General features: G+C 53.4%; 2 protein-coding genes across 2 annotated transcripts; one reads left to right on the top strand and one right to left on the bottom strand.

Annotated features, from left to right (window-relative positions):
- Window positions 1-10,952: 10,952 nt before the first annotated feature.
- Window positions 10,953-14,045, top strand: LOC113147333. Its single transcript, XM_026337551.1, has 4 exons — window positions 10,953-11,155; window positions 11,465-12,418; window positions 12,698-12,959; window positions 13,632-14,045. The coding sequence occupies exons 1-4, from the start codon at window positions 10,953-10,955 to the stop codon at window positions 14,043-14,045; spliced, it is 1,833 nt and encodes a 610-aa protein (XP_026193336.1).
- Window positions 14,046-14,080: 35 nt separating this feature from the next.
- Window positions 14,081-18,852, bottom strand: LOC34618690. Its single transcript, XM_026337550.1, has 11 exons — window positions 18,687-18,852; window positions 18,444-18,545; window positions 18,304-18,382; window positions 17,932-17,977; window positions 16,386-17,728; window positions 15,871-16,067; window positions 15,370-15,458; window positions 14,936-15,007; window positions 14,682-14,741; window positions 14,347-14,398; window positions 14,081-14,133 (listed from the first exon to the last, which is right to left on the bottom strand). The coding sequence occupies exons 1-11, from the start codon at window positions 18,850-18,852 to the stop codon at window positions 14,081-14,083; spliced, it is 2,259 nt and encodes a 752-aa protein (XP_026193335.1).
- Window positions 18,853-20,080: the final 1,228 nt, after the last annotated feature.

The following is a 20,080-nucleotide window of genomic DNA, read 5'->3' as shown; positions in this document are numbered from 1 at the left end:
ATCACTCGGCCGAGACGTCCCTGCTCGCTTACCTAGCTAGCTGACGGAATGGCTCATTCGTGATAAGTCCAGTGGACAAAAACATGAGAGTAAAAATATTGGATGCAGTTTAATGAGGTTCCCTTTAGTGCTAAGTCTGGTGTCAGCACAGAGAAGCCCGCGATTGTGCGCACACTCGTGGTTCATTCCGGGCAGCACCGAACGTGACCGCCCTGGTTACGGCCGACTCGCCATTCCTTGCGCCCGGACCCCGTTTTAAAAATAAGAGGCAACCTGCTAATTAGTATTTTTATAAATCGGTTGGTCCTGTCTAATTAGCGGAAGTGGGCAGGGCTACACTTATGTGTCTTACATATACCTTTTGTGGATCCGTGCAGCCGTCAGCAGCTCTGAAGTAGCAGCTGGTTTGCACACTGTCGCTTCCTTACCATTTTCTGAGCAACCAGCTATAATCTCAGAATAAAGTTTGAGGTTCTGTCAAGGACCATTTCTCCGATTGAAAATAGCGTCAGGGCTGCTGCTGTGCGCAACGTAGCTCTGTCTTCACCTAAGATGTTGATGTCGGCTTTAGGCACACGCTGCACTTATATGTATACCCCCACACTAGTCTGCACTTAAACGCGATTTCCTTTCTTGTTTACTAGATAGCCTGTGTGCTCGTATGCTGTGCTAATTGCTTAGCAGGACTACGTGAACGGTAAAGATCCGTACAAACAAGCACGTACGCATGTATATCTATTCGTATGTAAACTGTTTGGATATGCGCCAATTCGCTCTGTGAAACATAAAAAGAATGACAGAATCCCAGAGTATCCATCCCATTTGTTCTTCCTCCTCGATGTATGAGGATCTTTAGAGCTGAGTGCTGCAACCTCAAAGTCTATGTTCCCCGCAGGGAGACACTAAGCTCCAGACTCGATTCAAACTTTGTTCAAAACTATTGATCGTTTCTAATTTACAATGATCCAATTTTCTGTGCTCGTAGCCTTCCGAGTCCCCTACATTAGGAGGGTGTAATGGCTAGGGCTGGCGTAGCTGCATCCTCTTTGCAAACTAGAATTCACAGCTGGTTTCACGCAACATCTGATGCAGATGGGCATAGCACTGCCTCTTCTTCTCTTGAGCTAGTAGTAATGTTTGATACATACGATGTACAAGCACACAAATCGACATCAGTCACTCTATTCAAGTACTTATATTAATATGACTAGCGCGGTGGAATGTTTTCATGGATAATTTAGCCCAATGAATCATCCCTTCCGAATTCAAAACCTGCCAATGCTGTCCAGCTACGTGCATTCGAAAAATTCACCCCGGATGTTACTATACTGGCAAGCAGAAACGCGAAATCAGTGGAAATTTGGATAGCAGAAACGGCAGGGACAAAACCAGCACGACCGCGCCCACGCCGTAATTGGCTGTCGTCGGAGGGCTGAAGTTTTAACCTTCTGCTAATAGACAACACAAGAAAATTTAAAAATGCAAAGGAAAAGAATATGTACACCAGATTGGCAGAATTTTAGCTTCTCATAAAGCAATGTCTGCGTGCCATCGCAACCGGTGCATGCAGCATAGTCAACTTCATACGCCAGAATCGACATAAGGAAGGATGCAGAGACAACCTAGCTATGGGTGTCCACTCATTCGCTTGTCTCTTAAAGGCACCTGAACAAAACATTTCAAAGGTTTATAGACCAATATCCATAGATGAAGGCGGATTTTTCTGGCAGAACATGCGCTGGGGAAGAGCACTTTAACAAGGAATAAAAAAATACCGTCACTGGCGACTAGCACTGTCTCTTCAAAAGAGCCAGCAGGCCTCCTGTAAGCAACAAAGCCCCAAATCCCTCTTTCCTTACGCATAAAGGCAAGCGCTGGCCTATCCCACTTCACTAGAAACTCTCGTCTAGTGTGTCATTGGCGTTCTACCGTCCTTGGGTTCAATACCTTCGCGTCTTCCTGTAGATCGTCTACTTCCATTCGGCTGACCCGATTACGCGGCAAAGACCGCGGGTTATTCGGGAAGTCTTGGATTTTGTTAGAAAAAACCGAACTACTGGGTTTGTGGCACCAATTTGTAGTGAAATCGACAGACTAAAATTCCCCGGTGCGCTGGAGAAAGACAAATGGTAGCTGGCACCTTGTCGCAAACTTCTTTGCCTGCTCAACATCTAGTGCACCTGTAAGAGCCTGCTTATCTCCCAGATTCAAATCTCAAATCCCGGAACGCATGGCCGATTACGGCTTGCAATAATTTCGTGCTTGATCTACGCATACATCTGCGTTCACGAGCCAACTGTACTCTAAATTCCTCCGCCACTAAAAATGGCTGCTAATTGCGGACCACCAGGTCTAGGATTGAATCGGAGAGGGGCTCCTCAATGTAGGTCAGGGATGCGGGATACCAACGGGTGGGCGAGTGCGCTGCTGTATAACTCTTCGAAAGAAAGCAATATCAAGCCAAGAAATTAGATTCAGTAAAGGCAGTGCTGCAGATTTTGAAGGTGGTTGGTGCGCTGTGTTTGCCTGTATGCCTCAGGATGGTTGGCAGGGGTCATACCATGGCCAACGTTTAGGCAGATCACAGAGGAATATCAAAACGTGCGAACAAAATTCGGATTCCCATGCACAATCAAACCCAAAATGCCAGAAATAAATAGAGACCAGTTGAGCGACTTCCTGAGCTGTGACAGAGCTGCAGCAAAGGAGGAAAGACCATAATTGCTGAGTCCGTCGGAAACAACAGGAATAGTATTCTGACCCTTTACCTCCGATACCCTAACAATACAGTCCATAGCTGGCTTGGTTTGCAACTTTCCAGAAACCTGAAAGCTTTTTGTACAAGGCTTGTGTAGGAGAAGCATATGCGGGGTCATCTGCTGACCGTCTGAGCATAACAGGGGCAACTCCTGTGCCGGGGAAGCCTCCCCAGCCACCAGAAGGACCGATATAGTTTTTCCACCCTAGTTTGAATTCCACTGACACTTGAAAGAGCTTGACTGTGTGCCTATATCAACTGGCAATCAAAAGAGTCGAAATGTGCCAGCAACCGAATTCCCGATTTGTTTGAAGCACAGCAGGTCATTCTCAACTTGCGGGTGCCTGACGTTTTTGCCACTTAATTTTAGGAATACTAGAGAATGAATGAGTAAGAAAGCACAAGTCACACTAAAGTTCTGAGCGAATCTGGGATTATCGTTAAGAAGAGTGGTTGCGCTGTACAACGGTGAACCGTGAGCCCGTCACGAGAGCGCGTAGATGACAAAGCTGGTGATGCCGTCAGTAGGATTCTTTGTAGAGTCGTACTGCACGAGGCTGCCAAGCCAAAAAACAACTCTGGATTAAATAAAACTCTACATTCTTTTCGTTAAGTATGTCAAAGACTGAGGGTGGGCATGGACAGCAGAAGGGCACCTAGATGAATGTCTCATTTCCCACATTCTACCACACCACATAGAGTTCTTTCTGCACTGGATACCCTTGCTCGGTTTCAATGAAGTGGTGCCGAAATCCTGCGGCAATTTTGTGCCTGTATCCTGACTAAAGAGTATAGCACCCACACCTACGTCACTAGCATCTGTTGTCAAACAAAACTGACGCTCATAATAGGGCAGCTCGAGTTCGGAAGGACTTGTGGGGCGGCCGATAAGCGCCCTTGCTGCGGCATAGGCCTTCTTTGTCCATATCACAGACCGTGGCTTTCTTCGCAGCTAGTCCTTATTCAGCTCATTAGTGAACTCTTCATTGGTACTTGCCCAAGCCTCCTCTTCATCAGCTGGCCCCATTAACACACCAGTCGCAGAGCCAATAAGACGAAAAATACATGCTGAGAGCAGTCGTCTCTTACTGCGCTGCTGAGTCTCCCTTTTCAACACTCTGCCTCACCTTGCTAATGCCCCGACTTCACCCCCGCTCAACACAGATGAAGAGAGCATTTCGACGAAAGCAGAGCTGCCTCTTCCTAGCGCCTCTACGCTACCAAACTCCACCGCGCTCAGCTGTGGCCGGATGAGCGTCCTCCATCGAGTCAATCAGGGCATACACACGGGTACGTCATGTCATGGTGTGCGGATTCAACATAAAAACCATGGACCATGCTGATAAAACCGAGTTCCAGTGTGGTGGCAGCTTAGCTGCCGCAGCCTTGCTAACCCTCGAGTTCCGTCGCCCGTTAGTAAAAAAGAGTCTTAGGGACTGCCTTGAAGAGTAAATGTGTAGCTTGCGCTTCCGGGCCGTCTCTTTGCGTAACAGATTTTACGTCGCGTCCAGTATCATGTATAGCACTGAACGTTAATGTGAACTTGTAAAAGCGCACAGTTGACCCGTTGTGGGTCCTCAATTGTGGCTCTATTCTCTGTAGCACCCTTCATTGCGTCACGTCAATCTTGTTTAGAGGCTTTCATTTTCGCTGATGCTCGTTCTTTGCTCGCCAAGCAGCTTGCTTCCACTGGTTCCAGTCCTGTCGTTCAAGTTCTTAGGGCTTTCGCACGCCCTTGCAGCTCCGGACTATGTATCCCACAACTCTACAATAGGTGCTGATGCGCTGTAAGAGGGCTATCCGTAGCTGCTTAGGAGCGTGAGGTTCTTCTTGTTTTCCTCTTTGATTTACCGATGACTGTCAGCTAGGATCGGACGACGCATCCCCGATATCGATAGGTCTATATCCTAATTTGACTCTTTCATTTTACTCCTCACTATTACACGCCCCACCAGTCAGCTAAGCAGCTGCCAATCGCTTCCTTTCTGGCGACAACTGGGCGACAGGCTTTCTGTGGACCCGAGCTCAACCCTTGGCGCAGCATATATCCGTTAACATTGACACTAGGAAACCCTAGCTTCGAATTTGTGGGTACATCAACATAATGGTGAATTTTCCTCCTAAACCTTCCTCAATCCTGGCAAAGCTGGCGATCTAGCTGATCTCCGCACAAAACCTGTGAATCGGGGTTTGTATGAAGGCTTGAACCGCAGTAATCCGGGTGCTCTGGCGAAATTTTCTACATAAGATGACCCATCTTTATAGTGCTTAACCTTACAACAGAAATGCAGCAAGGATCGCTCATTTCGTCTCATCTACGGGCTACAAAGCGAGGTATTTCACCAAGCTGCTGACGAAACCTCCAGACATTTGCTCATCCTAACAGCCCTCACGCTCATCACAAGCTCACTCGCATCCACAAAGATCTTGTCAGCTGAGAAAGCATGCGATTTTGTCGGGTGTGAAGATGCTGCGTTGACACCAGCCTGCAAGCCGGCCTCTGGCCCCCCCTCCCCGCCCCAACAGGGTTTGCGCTACCATAAGTTTCTATCGATGAAGAGCAATATATATGGCTGACTGCTGCCAAAGAAGTATTGAATTTTGAATATCCAGCCAACTTTATCGAAACAGACAGCTGTCGTGGAGAGTCTTGACGTTCCATTGCATCCACAGTCGCTAAGAGAGCGGGAGACGGCTGTTTCGAACCATGCGGTGAAACCAATCATAGCCTTCCGTGCGAGTTCTCTGTACGAACATTTGACTCCAGACCCAATTCAAGCTTGTTGGAAAGTTACTGAATGCTACAAAAGAGAGTTTTTGCTTTCTCTGATTCTTCGTGCCTCGGAGTTCCGCATATGCGGGGAGACGGACAGGCAGTGTTAGCGTAGCTCCAACCTCCGAGCACTCAGGTGTTTCACTGCTAGATGCACGTAGCAAACAACGCACAGGCACGCAATCTCGAGTATTCTTGTAAGGAACCCACAGTGCTTTGCAAGAAAAGAGTGCGAAACGAGAAACTCATTAGACGCTTTGCACTGCACGAGTTCTACTTGACTACGGCTTTCTGGAGAATGGGTTGATGGCAGCGGAGGTCGCTACACGCTACATGGCCCATAGGCACAAGAACATATACCCCGCACTCCCCGATCAGCGACATTACCATAAGCATCACTACAGGAGTAACCGCCCAAAGTTCAGCCGAGCGCGTTGCATATATCTTTAGCCCGCGAACACCCACGAAGAGTGATACACCATTGCCCAGAGACACTGTCACTAATACTTTGAAGGAATTACTAGGGAATGTCTATTGAATACTCTAATTGGTTCTGCAGTTGCTATGGGTGCTTGGAGACCAGTGGTGGAGTGGTGCATTGGCATCTCCCCACTGGTGGATTTGCATGTTCTCGGAATGCGGGGACTTTATCTGAATCCACTTCTGAACAGCTGGTTCGAGTTTGAAGGAAGAGTCTTTTGTTCTGATAACAGAAGCACTGAACGCTGAACGGAAGATACGCTTACCAGTATCACACATCCACTGGTTCCGATTACTCATAAGCACAACGATTGACGACAGAAAGCAGGCCAACTACGTATCATCCTTATGGAAACACCGTGCTGCACTTTTCACTAGATTGATTATTTTTATCATCTGTAGAATATTTTGGCGTCATATCTTCCGTTGCCCGCTACTTAGCTCTTGCCTTCTTCGCCAGGGCCTCTTGCAGCAGTCGAAACCGAGAGGTGGGGGAGACTCACGGAGGACGGTTTGATTTCTCCTGACTAAGTGATAGATTCTTGTGGAATTAGCCGAATGGTTCTGCTTCCCAGCGTCTTCGTTTCCACAAGGGGAGCTGAGCGCCACCAAATTCAGCGCACAAATATGCTGCGAAGCTGTTCACAAGTTGGCTTTTGCGTGGCAATCACTCTGGCAGCCTGTTCGTATCCAAATGTCCCTGTAGATGCTCTGCCGAACGGCGAAATACATGACTTTACATCCGAGTCCGCTTCATTGTTGGAGCAAACCGAGCTGCAGCACGTTCCCGATATTCCGCAGACAGCCTACCCTACCGATGCGTCTTTTGACATTTTAGAGGAAGCTGGTCATGCCAAGGAATGGGATGAGGGCAGCAGCCTTACTGACGACCAACATGCTAGCGTGCTATCTCACCAAGAATTCGAGGCCACACAGCACGCTCAGCTCCGCTCAATTATCGGGAAGAACTTAGTGCTGAAGGGGTTCATAATTGTCATCGTGGCTGCCATCCTTTTCAGTAAGTCGGAAAGTGTACTTTTCTATTCTGGTTTACCCTATTTTCGGCAATCTTGGCATTGCAATGTGGTAGTCCAACATAGCTGTGCAATCCCAACCTACGGAGGCACGTTCGTCTTCCAAGCAACCTCCTGAGAAACTTCTTCCGGCGCATAAAAGTGGCGGAATGGCTCGTAGGCTTTGGCATTATAGTAGAGACATAGCTAAGGGTTGCTTAGCACGATACGTCAATGTGTACGCTGCAGCAATTTTGGCAATCAAGGTTCCCATTCATACTCTCGAATTCTTGGATTCAGTGGACTATGTGTTGCCTCCCGATACGACTACCGAGGAAAAGCAGGTCGCGCGCAATCTGGATTTAATTTTTTTAATCTTCTTGTTGATGGCCGGAGGTCTTGGGATCATGGGTTTCGGCGCGCTTTCATCGTCATGGGCCACAAAAACAGCATCATGGCCCCCACAACGCGCTTCGATAGAGACTGTGGACGCTGAGCTTGAAGAACATGACACACCTGTGGTCAATCAAGAGTTACCGAGTGGTGATCCACCTTCATCAGACCTGGTCGAATAAACAGAGCTGTAAATGATAAAGTCAAGCACCCGCTTTTCTCCCTTTACATTTCGCTGCACTGCAGCCTGCCCGCAGATTTATCACGTGAATCCTACCATTGTATCGCTGCTCTTTTGGCAACAGTAGCTTCTGAATTTACTTTGTAAAGTTTGTCGGAAACTCATACGTACTGTTGTGCCTTCGTGCATAGGAGTTTTGCAGGATATTGAGCAGTTTTCCACTCGAATCCTTAGTTTCTGGAAACTTGTGTACAACGGTGAATTATTCATGTGACGGTCAAAAAAAAACTATATTTTTGTAAATATTGAAACATCTAGACTCTGCGCGCTAGGGAAAAGCAGTGTGTTGGGCTAAATAAAGAGAATTTTCGCTGCCCACAGGTTGAAGTGAGACACGGGTGTGGCATGTGCGCTTTGGAAGGCATTGTATGCCCTAAATCTGGGACGGCCATGGCTCTGCTTCTTGGGATAGAGATACAATCACACAGAATTGCAGGGACTGGAAACTCCTTGATAGATTTGCATTAACGGGGGCACCTGTATATAGGAGTGAAACAAGAGCCTTGCCATTTATATCAGCACGAGCAGCATCCATGCATGCAGGACCGCTAAAAGCAGCAGCAAGTTAGCTTCTTGCTTCACGTCGTCGCAGAATAAGAGCGTGTGTATCCCCCTGGAGCTGCAGGAGTCCGGAGGCGAAGTTCATTGAGGGCATAAGTCCAAAGGGGCCCCCATAAAGAATCTTGCACAGAGAGACCATACGCTATACAGGTCAGAGTCCCTGGGTATTAGTTCGCCCCGCAGGGCATTGACGCGGCTCCAGCCATAAAAGACAACAGGCTGCCACTTGAGGAGAGAATGTAGAGTGCGATTGGGGGGAGCGGACTTATTGAGGCATATAATTTTCGAATCAGTGTGCCCGGCCAGAGATACACACTAAGGCCACAGGAATGAAGAAGAATGCTGTTGTATCCTTTGACACTGCAAAGACCACGGTGGGCCACATCAGTGCGGCTACGCCAGGATCTGCCGCAGTCATGAACATGAGGAAGTAGAGAGCATAAACAAGTGAAATGGTCCACTTAAACTATGAATTGTAATCACAGCTAATAGAAACTGTAATCCTCTACTGTGCTCGTTTCAACCTAAAGCTACGGGGCTGGTACGGTGGTGCCCCAGGTGTAACTGTGGTTGTCGGATCTTCAGCCTGATATTTTTGAAATCCCGATTATTATTTTTCTGTTCCTTTTTACTTTTTGACTTTTTGGAAATTTGTGGCGATTTAAACTGTCAATCTACCCTTGATCTACCCTCTAGTCTCACAGACACCCAAAGCTCCCCCCCTAATTATGGCATTAGGGCCCCCCTTAGTTGTCTGGATTTCATCACCTGTCCTAAAACCTTTATTTCTTAAGAATCAGTCGCATGCAAAGGTTCCGCGGCCCACCTGGAGAGCGTGCTGCTGAGTTTTTCCACCCCCCAGGACTACAAAACCAGCCTACCAGCAGCGGTGAGGAGCAACACTCTCCAGTTAAGCATCTCATACACACCGATGGGCCGCCCTTGCCCATCAACGGCACTATAACCATGTATAAGTGACTTGTGACATCACGAGTCGCTTTCTGCCTGTACTTTAGCGTGAGGTTCCCAAATCTTGCACGAACAACCTTTAACCGAACCCCTTCGTTCTCCAGGGGCCGGAAAGCGCCTTGGCGCACCTGCCGCATGTTCTGATTATACAGCGGATAGTCAGAAAAAGGGACGTACTCTCCCTGTCAAAGGTCGTCTGCTTCTGGTAATCTTTTTGCCGAGACCCTCTCCTCTCGGCCCCCCTCCCAACGTCCACCACGTGGGAGCCATGGCGGATGGAGGCTGGCTCAGTGGTTGGATTTCGCGGGTTTTGCAGCCGTTTGCTCCAGGGGTTCCGAGGAAGCGGAAAGTGCTGAATTCGTCAGAAACTGAGGCAGCCTGCGGCCTCCTCCAACCCTCAACACAGCTGGCTGCGGCATCCAAGCGTCAGCGACTTGCGCCGTCGCAAGCACCGACCTTAATCGACGCAATCCATCACAATTCGCAGTGCTACCCTTTGCAGCCGCAGAGGCGATGCGCGTGTAGGGGTGCACAGAGTCTGCAGCCAGGTGTTTCTCACGTTGCAAGAGCCCCCCATTCCTCGGAAAGGGCGCTTAAGGTACGGTCCCTGGGCTTGCGCTAAACGCTACTGTGCTTTCCTCAGTAAGGCCAGCTATTCCAATTCTTGCCCTCTAGTGTGCAGTGTCGGAGGAGCTCCAAACAATGCACGGCGGACGCTTCTGCATTTTGCGTCTCTAATTCCATTTCGCGCAGCCTCCCGCCTCCAGCGGCGACAGCGATGCCTCCTTCGCGTCTGTTCCTTCTGGAGATGAGCGAGAGGATGCCCAAAAGCTGTCCTACAAAGGTAGGCCCCCGCTTTTAATAGGGAAGGCTGAGGCTGTGCAGCAACAATGGGGGGCGCAGTGTCTCCACCGCCAGCCGCATCGGCGAGCTCCGCCTATGCCCCTGCAGCCAGTGCAGCAAAATCAGCAGCAACAGCGTGCGTTTTCCTCTCTCCTGCCGAACTTTTCTGCGTCTAAAAGGGGGCTGTGCGCGGGAACGCGCTTAGAGGAAGCTCCGAGAAAGGGCCTTACTGCGGCGCTGCTAACAACAGAAACTACAGCAGCAGAAACCTCAACACAAGCAGCCAGCCGGGGTGGCTCTTCTGGGCTTCGTCCTCTTCACACTCTCTCCCGAGAGAGCCCTTGCCTTTCGGATCTTTGGCGGCCCTTCGGGCGTGTCTCGCCTGCACTGTCTCTGGGGTTCACGTCGCGATCAACATCTGCGCTGCCGGAGCTGCCTCATCTCTGCTCCACTTCCCAGCCGAAGAGCAGTAGCACCTCCGCTTTGCCGCCTCTTTCCTCCGCACCTAGCGAACCGCCTGAGCCCTCGTCTGCCGTCACAAAAACCATCGCGGATGCTCACAGAGACCTACGGCATCAACAGAAGCTGTTGCAATTGTTGATGCAGTCTCGTTCGGAGCGCCAGAGTCATCAGCAGCCGCAAAAGGGCAAGGGGCAGGCGCGACTGGAGGCGCAACACGCGCAAGGGATCCGCCTTCATCCTGAGAACCCTCGAGGCATTGCGAGAGGCAGCGGCGGCAGTAACAACAACGGCATTAGCAGCATAGGGGTCCTACCAGGGGCTTGGAGCCAAGCAGGGGGCTGCATGCAAGATCGGCACGATGCATCTGCACCGCCTCCTACTTGCACGGTAGTATCTTCCAGCGCTGTTGGTGGAGGCTCTGTCGCCTCCACGCCCGTCCAGGCTCCCCAGGGGGCCCCCATGGGGGGCCCTTTGGAAAGGCGCGGCTCCGTGGTGGATGCCTCGAAGGGGCTTTTCTGTTCGCCTACGAAGACGGGCGAAGATGCCCTGCTGGAAGGCGGACAGATCACGTTTGGGCACCGCGTGCTGCGACCGCTTGTCAGCAAGGATCCCGCAGAAAACTATGATGCGTTTCTCGACATCCTGAGACAAGCGCGGAAACAGTGAGACAATAGCACAAGAACAGCCTGAATAGAGAGGGGCGCACACAGGCCTAGAAAGGGGGCTGCGTGAGAAAGGCCAGAGGGAGTCATGTGAGACAGCGTTTTTGTAACTTTGTGTGTGTGCCTTAGTCTGCTTCTGTGATCCCGCTGCTTCCAATCTTTTGCACCCTTGTAGCTGAGTCCATAAAGGCTGTGCATGTGTGTGGGGGGGGCGGGGTTGTGGATGTGGCGCGAGGCTCAGCCTCCTCAGCTGCGTGCCTGTGGATTTGTCTACCCACAAGGTGTGCGGTGCCTTCTGCTGCGGCGCAGCTGCGAGGCAGAGACTCTAGAACTGCTCATGAATGACAAGGAGCTCCTATACTATACTCGAGGCAACCACCACCCCAAGATCGCCCTCCGTGCGCAGCAGCAGCAGCAACCAATGCAGCAACAGCATGCATCTCATCGCCAGCAGCAGCTCCTAGCAGGAGCACGTCCCGCGTGGGCTCTACCAGGAACTCTGATGTCGGCTCTTCAGGCTCAGCAAGAAGTCGATCCCTTCTCAGTGTTTGGAGACGCCCCTCCGGAGCTGGTGTTGCACGAGGTCTACGACCAGCAACATTACAGCGCTGTGGGTCCAGCCATAAGGGCCAGCCACCCTATCCTCGCGAAGCTGGACAGGCAGAGACTGCTGCTGCCCCCTGCCCCTGGAAACGGCGGCTGCGGCAGCAAGAGCGGCGGCAACAGCCTTCCCACTGTACAGGCGCAACAGCACGCTGCGTCAGGAGTGCCTGACAAGCTGCATCTAACGCGTGAGATGTGGGAGGAGGTGTTGTTGCCGGCTCTCCAGAGTTGGTGGTGTGCAGAAAGTGCTGTAGAGCTGGACTGGCGACAGGACCCTCTAACCGCCGAGGACTGCGCCTGGTACCTACAGGCAATCGGTGCTTCCCGTGATCTCACCGACCAAGTGACCCTCAAGCAGCCTTGCTTCTGTCCAACACCTCCTCCCCTCAGAGGGTGGAGCTGGACGGATTCAAGACACCTGCTCCGTACAAAACTTGCCTCAGGGACCCTCACGAAGGCGGCTGGCGAGTCGGGGTGTTCGTGGCCGTCGTTCTCACCCCCGAAGCGGAGGACTGAAAGGGAGAAACACACCAGGGTGTTAGCAAAGCAACGTGAAACGGGGGGACCCGCGAAGCGATGTGGAGCGGCTGCGTTTGCTGGAGCTGCTGTTACTGTGCTCTCTCCCATCACTCCAGGAGTCCGCCATCGTAGACAGCGCAAGTATGCCGAGATGTGCGCTCCTCCCGAGGGGGCCCCCGCCTCCAGCAGCAGCAAGAGGAGCCGCAAGGAGGCCCCTCGCCACAGATGCCCCTCGGATGGATCTACCCGTATGACCGCGAATTCCTCTCGAAGTGCGGCTGGCGCCGAGGGTGGCTCCTTCACCAGAGGCGTCACCAGCAGCAGCAGCCTCACTGGAGAACTAGGAGAGCTCCTCGCGGATGCTCAGCGTCGGCTGGACAGCCTGGCCGAGAGAATGCGCAGTCGAAGCCGCAGTCGCAGCCGACTTCCTCCCAAGGCATCTAACGGCACGGATGCAGCTGTTGGCGCAGCCAGCCGCCTTGTTAATCGTCTAAGCGGCAACAGCCTTGCTGGGCGAGCAGGAGGCCGCTCACTTTCCGGAGACGCTGCGGTCGACCCGAGACCACAAGGGCATGGAATTGGTGGGGAGGCACAAAGGGCCCCCACGGATGGCAGCAGTCGACAGCTGAAGGAAGGGAACGCTCTGAGGCTGGCTAAGGCCCCTATCCGTGCTGGTCAGCAGGTGGAGGCCGACGGCCTAGGTATCAGCGGAAGAAGCTACTACAGCAGTAGCAACTTGCCCCTTCTTGGGAGGGAGATGCGGTCCCTCCTCGTTCCCCCGCCTTCCGGCGGAGTCACGAGTGCCACCAGGGAAGCGATTGCGCTCACGAGGGCCCCCTTGGGCATTGGGAAGCTCAGGGTAGCTGCTGAAGGGGGGCCTCGGGGGCCGGCGACTCTGCGCGAGCGCCAGAAGCAGGGGAGGTTCTCTGTTGAGAAGCTGAGGTTGGCTGCCTTAGGGTCGCGAGGTTTTGTTTGGGGAGGGGCTTTGTGATAAGCTATGCAAAACAGTTGTCCTTTTTGTTACTTAAGGGCCCTCGGGGAGGCCCGTCAGTTGAAGAATATGGCATCATGGGCTTTGGGGGGCTGGATAACGGCTTCCAGAATAGGTGGTGCCGACCGCACACGATTTCAGTAGCCCATCCTCTTTTGTGCGCGTTTAGAAACCGGGGAGCGCACGTGCTTGGGCCATGTAAAGGGCCCGAGTGCATGCGCGGGGGGAGGGGATTGGTAAAGAGGTGGTGAAAGGGGCGCCCTCAAGCTAAGGCCTAATATCAGTAGGTACCCTCTGTATCACGTATGCCTGCTGGGTGCCTCATGTGGAATACACCCTTAGTTTCGGCCGAAGAACGGGCAGCCTCTCATCTGCTTTGCAGCAGAAGCCGAGACTTTGCAGGTTCAGTCCACACAGCGAGTGGGTACAAGAAATCATTTGCTTTTAATGCACCGGGCACTTTCTCTAAGAAGCAGTGTGCCCGCGGTGCGGCCCAGACTAGCGGCTGCACTCCCTCGTTTTGCACTGTCCCTATTCTCCCCAGTGAACGGGGAACCTTGGCAATCGAAGAAACCCCCCCAGAGAGGGAGGAAAACGAAACACTTTGAATTCATGAGGCCACCGAAGCCTCAAACGCTACTTGGGGCGTTAATGGCATTACCACGCGTTGGACAGCCTCAAAGAATGCAGCAGGCTTCAAAGCCCCTGTTAAGACAGCCAGCTACTTACATGCATCTGAAGGCAGTCTTCGCAGCGCACAACCGCACGGGGGTATAAACGGAATGAAACTGCAATAGAAACATCGCGCAAAATCAATGGCCCCCAGCTGATGCATGCCAAAGAAATTTGAAGGTCTCGTAGGATCCTGGGAAATATCAAGAGCAAGCACAAAAAGATAACGCACACACAAAAAAGGGCTTCCATGTCTGCCGTCCGGAAAATGTGGCTCCCTCTGCGCCTTCTGCTTATAGCTATTTACCCGTGCTTCTCTTCTTCTGCCCTTATCTGCACCCGTCACTCCCTGCATTCCTCTTAATCCCCAAGTTACTCGTTATCCCACGCGGCAGTTACTACTTACCCCAGCATATTGCTGTTGCAGGAATGCTGAGGCAAACGCGGCTGCTGACTCCCTGTAAGAACCACAATGCGCAACGCAGTGTACACACACCGCGTGTACGGCCCACAAGTGCAACAGCAAAGAGAGCCGCTACGCGTGGAATCCGCAGTATCCCGACAGCCCGTTGTTCGACAGAGTAGAGCAACCGTCAGTCCCTCAGCAGGCCAAAGCAGGCGCATGTTTAGTGGGGAGAAGGATGGCAATTTGTGGTATCTCGCTCCCTGCGCAGAGGGTCTGCCCTGGCAAAGCAGAGGAAGATGACAGCTGTGAGAGTAAAACGAGACGAGAGGCCTTACCCGCCAGAACCCCTGCAGTCCTTCTTCGAGCCAAATCGTCCGGATGGTCCCCAACAATGACTGCATGCAACACACAAAAGCACCAACTCGGCAGCTGCTGCAGTAGCGCCCGCGCGCCCCTTCCTTGAAAGGCCAGCACCACCACAGTAGCGGCTGCAGGCGGTTCTACCCCACAACACCAAGAGAAAAACAAAGACGCAAGAGGCCTCTGAGGCTTCCTCAGACTCTGCGAGCAGGGCCAGAAGGCTGCTTACTTGATACTTGGGCGTGCACGGCCCTAGCTTGCAGCTCCCTGCCTCCTTCACACCGGCCAGAAAAGCCCGCGACTACGGACAGCAGCAAGGAGGCAACACAAGCATTGAGCCATAAAGCAGGCAGAAATTAGAAACCCTATATCCATAAACCGCCTCGAGCCTAATTGCGAAGAGGTAGAAGGTGCCAGAAAGGCCCACATAGCTGACGGGACCCTTCCTGCCAGATGTCTCAGTGCTCCCCTCTGGAAACCAACCTCCTTAGCTCAGTGCAACTGATAAGAATCCCCTGTGGGTCCATCCATGTTTACAAGTGACTTGCAAGACATGTGCATAGGCCCCTCAATACGCATTCCTGCTGGCTGCTTTGAGAAACGGCATAAACAGAACGCGCTTAAATTGGCCGTTTTTGCACGAGAGGTCAAGAGCCAGTGTACCTCTCGAATAGCGCAGTCCTGAGTCTGTAGGCGTGTCTTCACGACATCCAAGGGATTCGATATAAGGCCCGCCACACCGCCACTGACGCCTGCCAGCACCACAGCACTCGTAGCCAAAACACGCAACGTCAGTCGGATCAGCTCTCCTGTCTCGACATGCAAGTCTGCCCGCTGCATTTGTGCAGAGCACTAAAGAGGCCCAGATCAGGAGAGGCATTGCACAGCCCCTGCACACCGCTACCGGTGGGCACAGCCAAAGCACAGGCTTCTCCTCCAACAAGACTCATTGCCCGTTCACGCTTCATGCGCATCTGTTTTAGATGCCCCGCTTCTTCTGCTGCCCCGAATACCACGACACTGAGCCTCTAAGTCCTCCTGTGCCCGACTTGAGGGGTTCCCCACGTAAGCTCTCCAGCATCCATCTACCTCTACTAAGTTTGCGCGCGCGAAATCCCACACCCCTTCCGATCATGCAGTCTCTGCGTTTATGGAGTCTCATACCGGCGCAGAAGAAGTAGAGCGGCAGGCTGTGGGGGGAGAAGGGCGCTAAGGCTTCAAGGTGACCCTTGAGGGTTTCATTGGTGTAAACCAGCGTTGCACCGTGAGGAAGATTCAGGAGCAGAGAGACTGGTAGCGAACGCACAAAGGCCAGATGCCCCTCGCGACGCAAAGTTGCAGTAACGCAGTCTCCCAAGGACCTTGAAGGCATACGCAAGCGACCCGCACAAAAGCCTCGACACTCGTAAATACAACAGCGCAGCACAAGAAGGCCACAGACAGGTAGAACTGTACACGAGGAGAGGGATCTACGGAGGCAATACTGCCGTCTCCTGAAGGGGTCCATGGCTAAATCAGGACAGACTGACGTCATTGCAGAGCCATCGCTCGCTCGCTGCATGCTGCCGCTGGCGCCTGTGTCTCGCGGCCTTCTCTGAGAAGGCCGCGAGACACAGGCGCCAGCGGCAGCATGCAGCGAGCGAGCGAGCCAAGCCTGTACGCCTGTCGGTACCGCCCACCTGAAGCATCCGAGTTGCATGCGTTGCTTTACAACATCCACTGGGGTGAGGATAAGGTCGTGACTCATCGTCGCACAAACGCCACAAGCCAGCAGCTCGCCGTGAGTCAACCACGGGCCGTGCGTCTCTGGGGAGACTTCCCCAGAGCACTGCCCCGGGCCTGTGGGCTCTGTACGGCAGCCGCTTTGGAGGCTAACACACCCAGTGGGAGTGGCTGCTGCCCCAGCTGTTACACTACTGGAGTCTCCCCCGTTTGCAGCCGCCGAAGCCGCCAACTTTTGCTGCTGCTGCTGCTGACGGGCACGGGCCCTGATCTTCATGCGTTCCTTGACCGCTTCATAGGACATGAAGTAACACGCGTGCGCAGGCACACAGCCAGCCACCACGGCGCCGGCTCCTCTGTAAAGGCCCCTAAAGCCCCCTTCCGCATACACTGCCCTGAGGCCAGACAGCAGCCCGAGTCTCCCACTGAGCCGACAGCCATCGCCTCGGCCCAAAGTTTGCTGCACAGCGTTCCCCAGCCCAGCCGCGCTGCTCGAGACACCGCGCAGTCCACTGGCCACCCCGGAGCCTGCAGCAGTGGGCCCCTGCAAGACTAAGGGCCCCGCCAGGCATCGTGTTGCCGTCGAGTTCGAGGCGTCTCCCGAGACTGCGGCCACGCTCTGGCGCAAGCGGCCCCCCCCCCCGCTCCGCAGCCGCTGCCACGAGGGTAGCTTTCTCTCAGTGGCTGCGGAGCTTCGCACTTCTGCCGCCGCGGCTTTCGACAGCGGGCCCAAGGGGGGCACTACGGATGCCACAACTCCCCCAGAAGGGCGCGGAACCCCCCCGCGAAGCGCTACCCCAGCAGCCCTCTCAGAGAGGGAGCCGGCAGACGCTCGCGAAGAACTCCGGAAGCCGCAGCCTCCAGACGAAGAAGCCGCGGCGACTTCCCATGAAGAGACTCCAGGGTACCGCTCCATCCGCACCCTTGCCTTCGCCGCATCCGAGGCTGCAGGCTGTGCGCCAACGCTTTCGTTGAGCCCTCCTGAGCATCGGCGGCTGCCGCTGTAACGGCCGTCGTAGGGGCCTGCCTGGGCACTGCCTGAGGCGGCTGCTGCGTGAAGACGGTGCGAGGAAGGCCTGGGCGGCCCTCTGAACGCCTGCATGCGAGTCTTCAGCGTATCGACTGGGTACATCGCCAAGTGCTCCATGACACCCGCGAAGCTGCCCGCTATGGCGTGGTGCATCAACGGCCAATCCCCCCGCCACTCCTCCCACTCGAAAGAGTCGGAGGAGAAGGCACACGGGGAGCAACAGGGGGGGCCCCCTCCCGGCGACGAGTCATCTGGGGTCACGTGTGGCAGCTGCCTCGAGCTCGGGGCGGGAGGGGCCTCGCGCGGAGAGGTGCGCGCAGAGGGCATGCCCATTGCTGGAAGCAGTGCTGCCATGCCAGGAGCCACCCTTGAAGATAGTACGTCGCAGATACAGCTCCTTACCCGCTGAGCTGCAACGGGTGCTTCTGGGTGCACGGTGGCAACTGCAAAACGCTTCCCTAAGGTCCCACTACGACAGACGCTGCAGCTGTCGGGGTGACAGCGTTGCCATCAACTGGCCTCCTCGGTAGGCCACCCAGCTCAAACCGCGGGAGACTCGGCAGCACTTGTGGGAGGAACTGGCAGCAGGGAAGGGCACCCTTGACAGACGCCCGATCCACCAGCAGCACAGCTCCAGAATGCAGGCCTCAGCCACAGTTCAGTACGACGAGGAGGGAACCTGTTTGTTCATCGGGAAGCCATTGTGCTCTGATGCAACACACTGGCCGCTTCTGCTAGGAGGGGCAGAAACCCTTATGTTGCTGCTGCCAGCGAAAGGGGGCCGAAAGAAGGAGCTCAGAAGGTCCGCTAGAAGGTAGAGTTCTTCTGCACAAAAGGAGGGTAACTTCGAGGAAGCACAGCGAAGCCACCGGCTTCTGCACGCCAGAGCTGAGTCCTCACTAGCTTGCCCCTCCCCACTGAGCTCTTACCCGCGCTTGGGTGCGCACATACACGCGGGCGCAGCGTAATAAAGAGGTTTCCTTGCTATCTTCGGATGCAGCGGGGGCCTCTGATGGGGGCCCCGCCTGCCGCCAGCCCCAGGGCATAGAAGATGGTGAGATGGGCTGCGAACGCGAAGAGGTGGTGCCTTCTCAAGATAGAAGTCAGGCACATCGGGTTTACTCCATTGTTCTAGTGTGACCGTCTAGTTTCAGATGCCAGGACCACTGACATTGGCCTCGGGAAGTAGAAAACCAGCGTGCCGGCAATCTTCGTCGCTACGCCCCACATAGCGGTGAGCGAACGGCTGCTCTCGATGCATCCTTCTTTCCTAGAGGGCCAGACGAAATTAATTCAGACAACAAACGACTAGGATTATGAGTGCTGCATCCGCTACCGCCTGGCTCGTTGTGTGTATTACTCTCCCTGCAACCCTCCGCTGCTGGGGTACCCATACGCGGGGCCCTCAACTCTAGGCAAGAAAAGCCCTCATCTGATCAGAAATGTAAAGCACACCTACTGCACTTCCCGGAGCCTAGGCATTAACTCATCAAGCGGTCCTTTTCCGACGAAGGGACCGAATGGCAACAGAGAACCGCATTCAGGTTGCTTCTTTCATTCCTGCAAACGATAGCGCATAGAAATTGGATTCTTCCCGATTAATTTTGATCAGGCAGTTGGAGTGCAGTAGCTGTTGGGCTTTAAGTGTGCTTTGGCGCTGCCAAAGTCCGGTTGTGCGATGTCGGCGCTTAAACGCTCATCGCAGTACGGTGACTTTTGAAAATGCCGGAAGCCTTGCAAGCAGAGACACATCTAACACTGAATGCTTACTATGCATGGGTTCATGTGCTGTCCTGTGATTCTGCCCACTCGTATCTATTTGCAGTCTGATTCTCCCTGGCAAAACTCGCCGTGTTGCACCAACTGCGTACTTCATACTAGGAGTGCCAAGCCTATGAAGCTTCAAGATGGCAACAGATGTGGCATTGTTGAATTGCTCCTGCTTACACCAAGACTTTGCCGCCACAATTAGTTTTCGAGACCGACAATATGCATTAACTACACGAAGGCGACAGGCAGTAGACGCATAGTCCGTATGGAGGGGGCTAAGCGTCATCCAAAAACTTTCTACAAGAGTTATTTTCGACTACGAATCAGCAAAGGAACTGATTAGTTTGTGTGTTCTTGTATGTTGCTTCGTGCACAGTACTTGGACGATTAACTTAGACGCACTGTTATATGTTCGCTGGATGCTAAGTGCAACTAGCTGTGAGGGCATAGAGCGAGGCAGCTGCGCTCACCGACGCCTATCCCCTCGGCTCAGGAACTCTTTATGTTGCGGGTAGGGCAGCAATCGAGTTTCTTTAAAAGCACTTGAACATGTTGCCGACTCGGTTGATTCGGGAGTTAGGTGGCTTCTTTTAGAGGCTCTATATGTATCGTTGCACTATTCACGCTGCGATCTGCCTACAGGTTGCTTGGGTGATGTATGATGAAATTCCGCTACCCAGCCCGGGATGCAAGTCGCTCGCTGACCTGCTAGTCGTGTGCCAGCTCCGCCTCTTCAGCTCGATATTTGAACAGAGTGTGCTTCTTGAAATGTCACTAACGCGCTTTTATTGCATCTCTGTAGTTACACAAATCATACAGCGAGCCACAGGGCCACTCAGCACCGCATGCTTA

The sequence above is a fragment of the Cyclospora cayetanensis genome, unplaced genomic scaffold (genome assembly GCF_002999335.1).
Source record: "Cyclospora cayetanensis isolate NF1_C8 unplaced genomic scaffold, CcayRef3 CcayRef3_contig_19, whole genome shotgun sequence".
Lineage (NCBI taxonomy): Eukaryota > Apicomplexa > Conoidasida > Eucoccidiorida > Eimeriidae > Cyclospora > Cyclospora cayetanensis.
The sequence above is the reverse complement of the archived record's forward strand: the minus strand, read 5'-3'. Positions and strand labels throughout refer to the sequence as shown.

Excerpts from the sequence above, each read along its gene's own strand:
- LOC113147333 (XM_026337551.1), top strand. The coding sequence starts at position 10,953 with ATGGGGGGCCCTTTGGAAAGGCGCGGCTCCGTGGTGGATGCCTCGAAG. Across the intron at positions 11,156-11,464 it reads CTGAGACAAGCGCGGAAACA|CTGCGAGGCAGAGACTCTAG; the intron begins GTGAGACAATAG and ends GCTGCGGCGCAG. Across the intron at positions 12,960-13,631 it reads CTATCCGTGCTGGTCAGCAG|CCTCTCATCTGCTTTGCAGC; the intron begins GTGGAGGCCGAC and ends AAGAACGGGCAG.
- LOC34618690 (XM_026337550.1), bottom strand. The coding sequence starts at position 18,852 with ATGGGTACCCCAGCAGCGGAGGGTTGCAGGGAGAGTAATACACACAAC. Across the intron at positions 16,068-16,385 it reads ATGCAACTCGGATGCTTCAG|GTCCTTGGGAGACTGCGTTA; the intron begins GTGGGCGGTACC and ends TATGCCTTCAAG. Across the intron at positions 14,399-14,681 it reads GACTGCAGGGGTTCTGGCGG|GGAGTCAGCAGCCGCGTTTG; the intron begins GTAAGGCCTCTC and ends TGGTTCTTACAG.